Here is a 12,611-nt window from a genome sequence, read left to right on the forward strand (position 1 = left end):
GAGAGACAGACAGAGAGACAGACAGACAGAGAGACAGACAGAGAGACAGACAGACGGACGGACGGAGAGACACGTACACACTGGTTGTGGACTAAATAACTCAGATGTCATTTGCTCTCTCTCTCTCTCTCTCTGTCTCTCTCTCTCCCTGTCTCTCTCTCCCTGTCTTCCTGTCTCTCTCATTTCCTCTCATCTCGGTCTAAGAAGGCTGGTGCCAGCCACACACTAAAAATAGCTTTTGACTTGGAAGCTCTGCTGCCATTCTCCATCATTGTTGCAGGGCAGGGCGGTGCACGCAGGCTCATCTCAAAGGCCAGAAAATGGTGTTAATATAGTTTGCGCACCTGTATTTACGAGCCGCGCTGCCTTCAAACGGGCCGGCGTGTCTGTGCCGGCGAGAAGACGATCAGATACGAGCTCAGACAGCCTGAGCCGCACGGACGGTAATAATAAACAAAATGAGGCTCTCATTATGACAGCGAGCGGCTCCCACTGTTTGGTAAGCAGAGCGGGATGAGAAAGTGACAATGTATTTGCACACTATCATTTTCTCCAAAACAAACAAGAGATTCTTCTGCTGTCACTTCACTTTTTTGTCTCAGTGTCTGCAAATGATAGGCATCTGGAATTAGTTGCTACTTAGAAAAAGGAAACAGCTTTGCTTCAGAGGTTCAGTGGTGGGAAACGGAAGCTAAAAATGTCATCGTATTTTGCCATTGCCAGTCATCTGCCTCCATCTCAGCCTTTCCCTAACCCCCTCCTCTCTTACACCGACCACCTCCATGTCGTCGTTTACTACACCCATAAATCTTCTCTGGGGTCTTCCTCTTTTCCATCTGCCTGGCAACTCCATCTCCATCATCCTTTGTCCAATCTACTGTATCCACTATCTCCTCTCGGCAGAGTAGAAAGTATGCACATTGTAAAAAAGAAAATAGAATGCGTTCTGAGGGGAAATTTTATTCAGACTGACTTGTGCCCAGCCATTAATCTTACTTAAGGAGGAATGGTGACGGCAGACGGGGACAAAGTGTTTACCCTCACAGTTTAATGCTGGGCTGTGTGACTATGACCTTCAACTGTAGAAGACTAAAATCCCCACAATGGTGGCCTGCTGTCACAGTCTGTTGATGTAGAAGTCTAGAGGAAAAGTGTAATGTTTGATTTTCATTAACGCGCGTTAAGAGAAGCGTTATGGCTGGTGAATTTTAAGCCAAACGTGTAATGGGAATCACCATAATGCTTCTACATCGGCAATATAAATTAGGAATGGTTGGACACTACCACATTTTCCAGACTATAAGTCACACCGGAGTATAAGTTGCAGCAGTGCCCTCTAGCGGCTGTCAGTGTAACATGTACCTTTTTCAGTAGTACAGGAGTAGCAGATACTAGTACACAAGCCTCCAGAGTGCCCTCTAGCGGCTGTCAGTGTGAAAATAAGAAATGTGAAATTATATATTTTAACACATAAGTTGCACCTGAGTACAAGTCACAAACCCAGCCAAAGGACGAAAAAAAGTGCGATTTATAGTCTGGAAAATATGGTATCTGCCGATACGATTATCAGTAAGATATATTTTTTTGCTCTCTAGCATGAGAAAAGAATGCCAACGCTGTTCGCGACCTGTTGCCGAAGTTAAGTTGAGCATTTAGACTGAGATATCAGACCGGGTGTAGTAGTTTTTTTCTGATGTTTGATCCTGAAATTTGGACCAATATTGGATCAAGATCGAGTATCGAATCGTTCCATCCCTAGTATAAATGTATGAACACAAAGATATCCGTTGGATGTACATGCATTGTTTCCCATATCACGTCATCGTTCGTCAAAGCACTCAGTGATGCCTTTATGCTAATTGCTAACTGAAGCCTGGCACATATTGAGATCAGAAGTACCAATATGCATTGATAGATATTTCTGCAGTAGTGGATTCAGCCATATTAGCCACAATTATTTATGTATCTATTGACACCATTTACTCCGATTCCACGATGATTAAATTCGAATTTGTCTCTTGAAGCTGTGTATATATAATTCATAGATGTAAAATAAATTCTAAATTCAGTGCTTGAGCCAAAGAGAGTGGTTATGAATACAGAGGAGTGAAATGGCTGCTTTGTGCCAGGGAGACCCAGTTAAACCTCAGGCAAAGTCAACAGTGCTGAGGAGGGACTTAGCCATATTAGGCACAGTGCTGTTCACATTAATAAAATCCAGTTATTTGCCAGTATTCAAGAACCACCAACTGAGGCATGTGTGTGTTGTTTGTGTGTCTGCACTGAAGTGGGTCATATTCATGGACTTGTCTGGTTCCTGTGGGTGATTAGATGTCAGAAATAGAAATATGTTTACATACCCAGCTCCCTGTAACATACTGTCCATATGCAATTATTTATAACCATAGGTTTTCCCAGTAATTAATTTCAGTCTATTAGCACGTATAACGTGTATTCGTTTCTTACTTGTAGTTAGCTGTGTATGGAGTTTAACTGCACCTGCTAATGTATCATGACATTAGCAGGTGCTAATGTCATGTTACTCAATATTTTGAATATATGTATCAGTAAAGTTGACCATGGGAAATACGACAAACCTAATTGGACAGTAACAACACCATCATTCAGCCGAACATGACTAGTTCAAAGATGCAACCAAGAGGGCACAGGGTTTTTGTTTTTCAGACGCAGCTACAGTATTTCCAGTTTCGTCATGCTACATTAGCAGCTGCAGGCTAACACTGAAGGAGCAATTCGTTTGAAACTGATGTTCGGCGTCAGAAAGTTTGCCGTACAGGAACCCATTTTCATTTAGGAGCTCGTTCCAGTCAACCAAGGACTTCATTTTTGAAGATTTTTTGAACTGATTTTTGTGTGAAATCATTCATAATTACTTGTCGCAGCACTATAATTTACCATTTGATTTTCACTCATGCTCAAATGAAATTTTCATCGAATGAGAGGAACAAAAAACGCACAGCAACACACGTGGTGTAAAAATTCATCATTTTTAACCACACTCTCAGACACCATCAGGCAGCCGTGATTCTGATTTAATGCTGCGGGCGAAATAAGCATGGCGGTTTAATGAGCCATAAAATGGATGCAGGATGTAAATAATGAAGTCTAGCGGAGAAAACTGCCACAGAGAGACGGAGACTAGTCTGTGCTCCGTGTTCTCTCATGTGCTATTGTCTCCGCACCTCCTTCAATTCACGACTGTCATCCTCCCCACTCCGGTGGTGATTCCAAGCTACTGCAGGATCACACCTTGAACCACTTGTTAGTGAAAACAAAAAAACAAAAAAAACAGCCATTTTTTTGTACTTAAATTGATTTAGAAGGAGCAGAGTGGAGTCTTCGGGTCTACCTGTTAAACCCAGAGACCAGCGGTGAGTCACGCTCTATTTCCTGCTCTGCTCGGCTGCTCCTCTCTATCTGATTAGAGTCTGCATTCATGAGGCAGAGAAATGGGAGCAGTGGATCGTGGCAGACATGACACTTTGGTACTGATAGCTACCCTTTCTCTCCCGCTTTCTCCTTATTTTAGAAGCAGAGGAGATAGTTATGGATGCAGATTATTGACAGAAGGAAATGTTATGTAACTGCTCTGATGTATTAACCTCTCACTGCAGCCCTCCTTGGCTCATTTTTATTCCTCCATAATCAGGTTGAGGTTTCCTCACTCAACAGTGCCATCTACTGGTATGCTGTATTTTCTTAAAACTACAAAGTGGCCCAAACAACATTTTTGTCCAGTGGAAATGGATGGATGAGCTACTAGTGACAGACAAAGAGAATAATTAAAAAGCCAATCCCAGCCGGGTGAACGCTCTTTTAGTTTTCATTGCAAATATTTTTAAGCTCTGAGCCACAAAAGAAATTCAGTCAGAAAATATTTATATCGACAGTTAAATAAAGGTCACGTATATTAACACTGTTACACACCCTGACCCCTCTCCTTACCATGATCACTGACACAAACAGTCCAGAGGGTAGGTGGGTCTGGGCGGTAAAGTCACCCTGGCCTAATGTCCCAGGATGCATCAGAGATATTGTCTAGAGGACATCTGTGACTAATCTACGAACGGAGCAAAACAGTGTTGTTGCGAAACCAGTCAAGTTTGCTAGTATGTGTTGAGAATATAATTAATAACATTTTTTTGTCATGTACACATACTGTATAGAAAAATATAATGTGTCTACAAACTAGGTTTTGTTGCCAAATACATAAAATACAATAGCCATGCTCAGTATTCAGAAAATCCCTTTATAAAATGAAAAAAAAAACAAAAAACCCCAACACGTTATTTAGAGCTCAACAAGTTATTTAGAGCTGTTCCACTCACACACACAGTCCACATTTAGCTTTTTCAGATAATCTTCCTCTCCTCAGATTACAGCGATCCATTTGCAGGCGCAACAGAATGTGCTGCGTACTGTGTACGGTAATAAATACGTCTTTATTGCATTTAAAATTCCAGCCACTATGAGATTTCCATTATTCCAGGCGTTAATGCAACAAGATGCCCGAGAACCGAGACCTAAGCGTTATTCTTTAAAACGCTCAATTCTCGTACGTTGTATGTGAACGAGTATTTCTGGACATCTACTGCACGTTCGTGTTAAAATCTCCGTTAACCACTCACCATCTCCTCTGCTCTTGGATCATAACCAGGTGCCAGCTTGAAAGCTGATTATGAAAGCTTTAATGTTCCACTTAAAAGACGCATGTTCTGGGTCGTGTATGGATGTCGGTAAGGCATCGCCGCTCACTGGGCATCACACAAACACACACACACATAAATAGACATGTGACATTAGCCATGTTCAGCCAGCTGTGGCCGACCGCCTGGCACTTCCACAAGTGGCTCAAAAAATGATCTGGAACAGAGCCTGTCCTTTGATGGCTGACTCTATCGCATCAGAACAGGAGCCAAATGACTGGAGCGTGTTAACTAGATGGTAACAGACCAATGGAACAGTGGATTTATGTCTCTTTGATGTTTTTCAGTGATGAATCTAAGTCATGCGTAAGCCATGCGTAAGTCAAGTAGATCCTTTTCTAAGTAAGACATGCGTAAGTCAAGTAGATCCTTTTCTGTCTTTCTGTCTTTCCTGTTTGCTCCTTTGCTCTTTCTTTGAATTGTTACGTATACATTAAGTCAGTGTTTTGCAACCTAGGGGTCGCAACCCTATGTGGGGTCGCCTGGAATTCAATTGGGGTCGGCTGAAATGTCTAGTGATTGAGTTAAAAAAAAAAGTTTTTTCAACCAATTATTGTTCTATTGAAGTATTTTAAGTATGATTAAAAACACAAACTTTTTGCACTAATCTGGATTTTTATTTACAGTATAACAAACATGATAGAAAAATAATTACAGAAAAAAAATGTCAAAAAATCTGTGTTATCAAAATGGGGTCACAACGCCAAAAAAGGTGCATGAAGTACTACAACATTTCTAATACTGTTTAAATTACTTCCGTACCCCCGGTGCTACTCCCAGCCCAGGCTGATGAGCCGAGGCAGTGCCACGGGGGATCAAGAGGGAGCGCTGTACAGAGACGTGTGCAGAAGAAAAAAAAAAAGATCAGAAAGCAGCCTGATCGTCCCTGTAGATTCTAAACAGCTCCCTCTACTGTCCTTCGGGTGTTTCTTGTCTCAAATTAGATTGGCTTCTGCCGGGCAGAGTGCAGATTGAGCAGATTGCAGCCTTATCACGGTCGCACTCCTGCCAACTTTTCAAATTATTTTTCCTTAACTTTTGCTTTAGCACCTTAACCCCGTCCTTGCTATCCTGCTCATTTCATCTTCTTCTTTACTTTTGCTCTTTTTGTCGTACATGGCTATTCATTTATTATTATTTCACTATATTACGTACAGTATTTTTTTATTTTATACATAGTAATTTTCTCTAATGTTCGCCTTTTTTTTTGCATATCCTTTGAGTGCAACAAACATTTTGTTCAAAGCCATTGTTTCCCAAAGACTGGGTCGCGGCCCTCAGGTGGGTCACAAGAGATAATTTTTTGGGTTGTCTCGCATCATGTTTCCCAGGAGCTTACGAATAATGTTTATTGACTTGAGTCACGAAGGTTTGTGACTTTTAAAATATGGGTCTCCAGAAAATTGTAATATTAATTTCAACAAACAGAGATAGAGGAAAATAAATATATATTCAAGAGGAAAAAATCTTGCCGTGTGAAAACTGTGTCTGTATTATAAAAAAAAAAAATAACGAGCTTCATCCCGTGTTTGTCCGCGTGACCGCTTGAAAAGTACAGTTTCTGCTCGAGCTCTCCTTTATTCTCACCAGTCCCTCAGAGAGCAGCCTCCCTCAGCTCACAGTTTTTAACCAGAGAGGTCAGGCAAAAGGTCGGTATCTAATGAATGTCTCAGCTTCTCGCAGCCACCCACAGGGTTCATCGTCGGCAGTGGATCAGTGGACGGCAAACTGAGCGATGGCTCAGCGGTCGTCCGCAGTTACTGCATTAACCTCTGACTCGCTGTACATGTCGTGCTCGGATGCACACGGAGGAGCTTTTAGCTGATGCGTTTATTAAGTTATGAGCTGCTTATATTTAGGATACCGAGGACGGAAACGTGATCTGGGTTCAAGATTTTTTTCCTCGATCTTTTCAAAAACATCTGTATCTGTGAGTAAATTGTTACGGCAGATGTGTGACTGTGAACCTCCCTGTTTAAGGCCACAGGTCTGTGAAGTCACACTGTTGTTATTTTTGCAGAATGAGGCCTTGCGTTGCCCTGCTGAAAATATCCCAGAAAGAGACCTTGGACTGACCCGTCTCCCTAAAATTCCAGCACAAGCACCTCCGACAAAAGAAGCAGTCAGCTATTATTAGACACGCCGTAGACACCGATGTTTCTCAAACCCTCACAAGCTGAATCTGGGAGACAGCAGATGTGTCTCCTATTGGGCTTGAGACTAAAACTAAATACAAAAAGTGACCTTTTCTGGTAACGCTGTCCCAGAAAGGTTTGTTTTGATGTAGCCGGCGACTGCGTTAAAGAGAAAATGACTTCCTGAAGTACCGTAATGCTGTACACACGTGGCTACGCTAGTCATGCTAACATGGCAGTTTCTATTTGTGCTTACGAGACCAGATTTCTACATGCCTGTAGATACACTGATTGTGGATGCATCCTCTGTTTTTAATCGATCATATCTTTGCTTGTTGGTGAATACTTCCAATAATGTGTATTTTGAACCAGACAAAAACAATCTCTACACCACTTGCTACTCCATACACATATCAAAAAGAAGAGGTTAGCATGCTAACAGCGTCACAGGGTAATGCCGTTACAGTCACCTTTCCCTAATCATCCACATGATGTATGTTAGCTTACATCTCCTAATTAGCCATAACAACAGGGAAGAGGTGCTCAGTGGAGTCATGTGTGATTGAACTGCTGACCCCTGTGACCCTGACTTTAATGTGCAGAAGCCATGAGGGAGAAAAACAGTTTCCCTAAAGGGATCATTTAGGACAACAAAGCAAAATAAAGGACATTATTTTCCCTTACAGTTTACAGGCAGGCTTTTCAACCATTAGCTACGGTAACAGTAAACGCAACCACGTTTTAACTAAATGTACATCTTTTTTTTTTTTAATTCCAGTTCTTCCCCTATGGTGATGCGTCCAAGTTTGCCCAGCATGCCTTCAGGACCTTTGACAAGAACAGCGACGGCACCATTGATTTCAGGGAGTTCATCTGTGCTCTGTCTATCACATCACGAGGCAGCTTTGAGCAAAAGCTCAACTGGGCCTTTAACATGTATGACCTGGACGGGGACGGAAAGATCACACGGGTGGAGATGCTGGAAATCATTGAGGTAAGAACAAACCTGTCTCTTTTGCATCAGCCGGAGCGAGTTTGTGACACGACCACACGGACAAACTCGCAAACTCTAAATGCGCAAACAAAGCACGTACTGGCTCTCCACACAGACAAAACATGTTTATGTGGTTAGCGAGAAAACACCAAAAACGCAGGTCAAACTTAGCAGGAGCGCTAACTGACTCGGGTGTTTCAAAACCAGTGCAACATATGTCCTCTATCTCCCCACTCAGGCCATCTACAAGATGGTGGGCACAGTGATCATGATGAAGATGAACGAGGACGGCCTGACGCCTGAGCAGAGGGTGGACAAGATCTTCTCCAAGATGGATAAGAACAACGACGACCAGATATCGCTGGAGGAGTTCAAAGAGGCAGCCAAGAGCGACCCGTCCATCGTACTATTGCTGCAGTGCGACCTGCAGAAATAGGCCGCAGGGCGGGCGGGAAGCTTCGCCATCCGCCACGGACTGCACAGAAAGAATTTCATGTTCCATTCAGTTTGCAGCTATTTCCACTGAAAACGAAAAAAAAAAAAAAAAAAAATTATATGCTTGGACTACCTTTCAATGGATCTGCTTCTTGTGTTTGAAACACTCGTGTGCATGAGAATGTTATTTGCTATTAAAAGATCTACACACAACATCCGGGGGGTGCGCGGGTGCACACTGACACACCAGACACAAACACAATAACAATCTGTCACAACACACATCAGTAATGCCTCACACACACACATATATAAATATATATATAAATAGATACTATAAATACAAATATATATATATATATATAAATTATTAAAGAATCAACTGCCAAAATGTGAAGTGTGCAAAGTATTTTCCATACAGTTTTCATTCTACCAGAGCTTGCGCATCATTGTGCTGCGCAGAAAATTTTAACCGCTACACTATTTATTGTTACGAGTTGACCGACGCTAGCTGTAAGTGTATCATTTACCGAGTAATCTCAACCAAAAACGTTTCTATGATTATGTATGTCTCCAATAGGACACTTAATCCGTAACCTTAAAAAAAAAAAAAAAAGAGTTAGCTCTAGAAGTGATGGATTAACACTCATTTTCTTCCGACAAAAAAATAAATAAATCATGCTTGTCAGTGAATTAAAGAAAAACTGTAAATGTAGTTAATTTGCATGCCTTTAGGTTCTGCCTTAAAGAAGCTCCTCCTTCTCTATCCTGCGAGTGATGACAGAAAGCCTTATTGAGGTGGAGACACTGGACGAGTAGGACGTTTTTTCTGAAAACAAACAGTGGCAAATGAAAAATTACTACAGTAACTGTTATGTAGGAAGTAATTTCTGTGATTTTTTTTAACTGCTTTAACTGGTAGCATGTTACCATGTAGATTTAGATCAAGTATGTGTTGCTAGGAACTAAATACCCCCCTACTTTTAAACTCACTCTCATTATTTGTGAAATCAGGAGATTCTGAATATGGAATAGTCTGACGAAAAAAGGCTGAAAAAGATCTCAATTTGTACATTTTTTGGAAGGAAATGAGCTGCAAGCATGGATTCCCCGGCCAAAGATTTAAGGTGCTGAAGGAATACATAAAGTAGATCGTATTGTTTTATTTACCATCACATTCACTTGTATTTTTCTGATCGTGCCGCAGGTTCCATGAGAGGTTTGTTCGCAGTTTGAATGATCGCAGGGAGACGTACAAACAAAATACAGTATGCAAAATATAATACGTGACTAATGCAAATTATTTTATTTTGAAAACCCTCTTTTTATTGGAAGTGAAAAAAGATATTTTTCAAAATAAAATGGTTTGCACCAATAAACTATCATTGTTTTTGCTTTGCGGACTGATACCAAATTTCCCATGCTTCAGGTACTGGCCTCAGTACAAGAATACAGTTTGTATTTTTTTTTAAGGTTCCCGAGGTTTTTTTTTTTTTTTTCTTTCACGTTTTACACACATCACTCTCTTTCACTTACAGTTGAAAAAATTTTCCCAGATTGCTTAAAAAAAAGACATGTTTAAGAGATGTATGATATAGACAGTGTTGCAATAAAGATTGTGGTCCATCGTCTCCTATCTCTCTGCTGTGGTTTGTCCCTGTCTACTTTGTAATCTGAACTTCATGGACAGAAGTTTCTGTTGACAACCCTGTCATTTCTCTCTAGTGCTGTCCAGATACCAAATGTAAGCAACGGCAACTGTGTACAAGGATTCTTTTTGTAGCATGTATTGTGTCCCTGACGACATGGCTGCACTACACCCTGTGTTGTGATTTACTCTAATAAAAAGGAACTCAATGGGCTCCGTGTCTTCTGATAAGTCCACACACGGATGTAGGCGTTCACTTAAATGATAATCTGCACCCATACAGACAGTCAAATGCGGGTTCTTTTGAAAACACGGTTGGACTGGGACGTGATGAATGGAAATGTTTTCAGACTCACCCCACACCATTCGTTCGGCATTCATTCGTCACACACCTAAGTGTTGCTGATGTTTTGTTAGCACATATCACACGCATATTTAAAAACATGCAAACGGACTTGCTTAAATTTCTTAAGGTTAAGTCCATGTGCCTGCTTTTAACTTCAAGGGCCTATTTGACTGAAAGAGTTTCGGAGGCATTCACTATAGAACCAATTTGTCCATGTCCTAGTGCTTCAAACCATGTGCATTACTAGTAAACTTACTAAAGCCACGCAATTTTTAGCACACCGAGAGGAGAGCTTTAAGAAGGACATTTATTTTACAGAAACCTCACGCAATTTTTAGCACACTGAGAGGAGAGCTTTAAGAAGAAGGACATTTATTTTACAGAAACCTTAGAGTAAACATGGCTGTTACTCAAGAACTTGTTTACATACATCACATTACATTGATAGATTTAAATTATGTTTGCAGCAATGAAAAAGGGGGAAAAAACAGGACTTTAATGTGTTACCCAAGAAGATTAATCTGACCAACAGCAACTCTCAAGCGATTTCAATCTATTAAATTGACACATGAATCGTGTCTAACACATTATTTCTGCCTAACAGAGCAATCTGTGCCCTGATGCAACATAAAAATTTATACAAAAAAAAAGATAAAAAAACCCCCAAAACAAACTATGTTTTCTCTGTGATGTTACTTTGGGGGATCTGTGTTGATGCCATATTTTTCTTTGAGAAGCTTCAGCTGCTCCTCTTTCTTCTTTGTGTCCATTTTCTGGAAAGCCTGCAAAAAAGTTGATTTTTTGTTTAAAAAACTTAAATTAAATTGTGATGACGCTGTATATAAATGTTGTGTATGGGTTGCTTGTACATACTCTGTTTGCATTGTAATACAGCACCACAAGGTAGCGGTTGCAGACGTTGAAACCTGACAGGTGATCGCAAGCATTCTTGGCATCAAAGATGTCTTCATACACCACATAGGCCGTCCCTCTGGATTCTGGTGTGTTCCCTCTGTTAAAACATTAACTAGATGTAATTGTAGGTATAAACACACTCAATTTGTATTAAGCCAGAAAAAAATCATTATCCTCAGTGTCCAAAATAGTGGCAACTGTGACACCATTTGGATCTCATGACTCAACACACCACTCTCACGAAAACGTACACAACAGTATTACCTTCTAATTGCAATGCATTGGCACTTACGTTCTAATTTGCCGAATTGGCCCATATTTCCCAAAAATGTCATACATTTCCTCAGCTGTGATCTTGTAGGGGAGATTTCTGACATACAAGATTCTGTTCACCTCTGGGGGTAATCGTATCTATAAGAAAACACATTTAGATTAGGACAAAAACGATTAATGGCAACTATAGAAGTTTAGGCATAGAAGGAGCAGTGCTTACAATGTATATCAATAATCAAAACAGTCGTCATTGCAGTATAGCTTAAAGCCAATATCGATTTTATTTACAATTAAATGAAAAAAATCAAGTAAAATATTTTAGCTTATTTAACAATCTGGAATTAAACACTTGTTTTAATGTGTTTATTATAAGCAAATATATATCATGAAACTAATACTGGTTGACAACGAGCGAGCCTGTAATCAGACGATAGTTTTCGACAAAATAAGACATTCCATTTACAAAAAGCGAGATTATAACCTGACCTTAAACAAAGGTTTGTTTGTAAACGTACTTAAACCTCCAAATTTAAAGGGAAAAAACATTTTAGCTTTCGAGTTCGAGAGCGATTGTTTTGAGTTCAATGGCGTGCTAACTATCATACCGCATGCTAAACGTAATACTTATTTCCTAACACAGACGTCGTTTGGTTAACTAAACACCATGTGAGGCAACATAATTGTCTTATACTTACATTGGCGCGTTTAGCTGCTTGCATAGCCATGACTGTATACTTTTAAAGTTATGTTATAGTAAAGAACAAATGCGAAGTTTCCTTGGGTCCCTTTCTTCAATCAAAATGGCGAATGTCTCCAGCTGATGACGCACTTCCTGCACTGAACCTAGTCAACGTGGAACAACTATGTGCCATGTTGCCCCCTGCCGGTAAAATGGAGAACTCACAAGGAAAATAAAAAATAAAAATATAAATAAAAAGAAAAAAAGAAAATTAGATCGTTGTGATGTACTTTCTTTTTTCAAAGAAAGTGGAAACGACAGATTTAATAGAAAATGGCTTGATAAATACATTTCAACTAAGTTGGAAACTGTTTTGATATTTGATGTGCTAAATAAACACAAAAATGTGAAATGGTATAAGATGTTTGGAGCCTTTTTAGTATTTTACTATTACTTTAG

At 40.2% G+C, this 12,611-nt stretch overlaps 2 protein-coding genes across 2 annotated transcripts in view; one reads left to right on the forward strand and one right to left on the reverse strand.

Annotated features, from left to right (window-relative positions):
* Window positions 1–8,489, forward strand: part of LOC103380722 (visinin-like protein 1) — a 29,899-nt gene extending 21,410 nt beyond the window's left edge. Inside the window, exons 3-4 of the mRNA XM_008312781.2 lie at window positions 7,641–7,856; window positions 8,095–8,489. Of these exons, the coding sequence (XP_008311003.1) occupies window positions 7,641–7,856; window positions 8,095–8,292 (414 nt within the window). The 3' untranslated portion in view covers window positions 8,293–8,489. The remainder of the gene's footprint in view (window positions 1–7,640; window positions 7,857–8,094) is intronic.
* Window positions 8,490–10,636: 2,147 nt separating this feature from the next.
* On the reverse strand, window positions 10,637–12,323 carry sf3b6 (splicing factor 3b, subunit 6). The gene is made up of 4 exons (XM_008312782.3): window positions 12,169–12,323; window positions 11,493–11,611; window positions 11,159–11,297; window positions 10,637–11,067 (listed from the first exon to the last, which is right to left on the reverse strand). The coding sequence occupies exons 1-4, from the start codon at window positions 12,196–12,198 to the stop codon at window positions 10,978–10,980; spliced, it is 378 nt and encodes a 125-aa protein (XP_008311004.1). The 5' UTR covers window positions 12,199–12,323; the 3' UTR covers window positions 10,637–10,977.
* Window positions 12,324–12,611: the final 288 nt, after the last annotated feature.

The sequence above is a fragment of the Cynoglossus semilaevis genome, chromosome 7, assembly GCF_000523025.1.
Source record: "Cynoglossus semilaevis isolate Cse_v1.0 chromosome 7, Cse_v1.0, whole genome shotgun sequence".
Taxonomy (NCBI): Eukaryota; Metazoa; Chordata; class Actinopteri; order Pleuronectiformes; family Cynoglossidae; genus Cynoglossus; species Cynoglossus semilaevis.

Bases quoted from the DNA above. Each gene is read 5' to 3' on its own strand.
- sf3b6 (XM_008312782.3), bottom strand. From the start codon at position 12,198: ATGGCTATGCAAGCAGCTAAACGCGCCAAT. The intron at 11,612-12,168 runs GTAAGTATAAGA...GTTTTCTTATAG, and splicing joins AAGCAGCTAAACGCGCCAAT to ATACGATTACCCCCAGAGGT. The intron at 11,298-11,492 runs GTAAGTGCCAAT...ATGTTTTAACAG, and splicing joins CCAATTCGGCAAATTAGAAC to AGGGAACACACCAGAATCCA.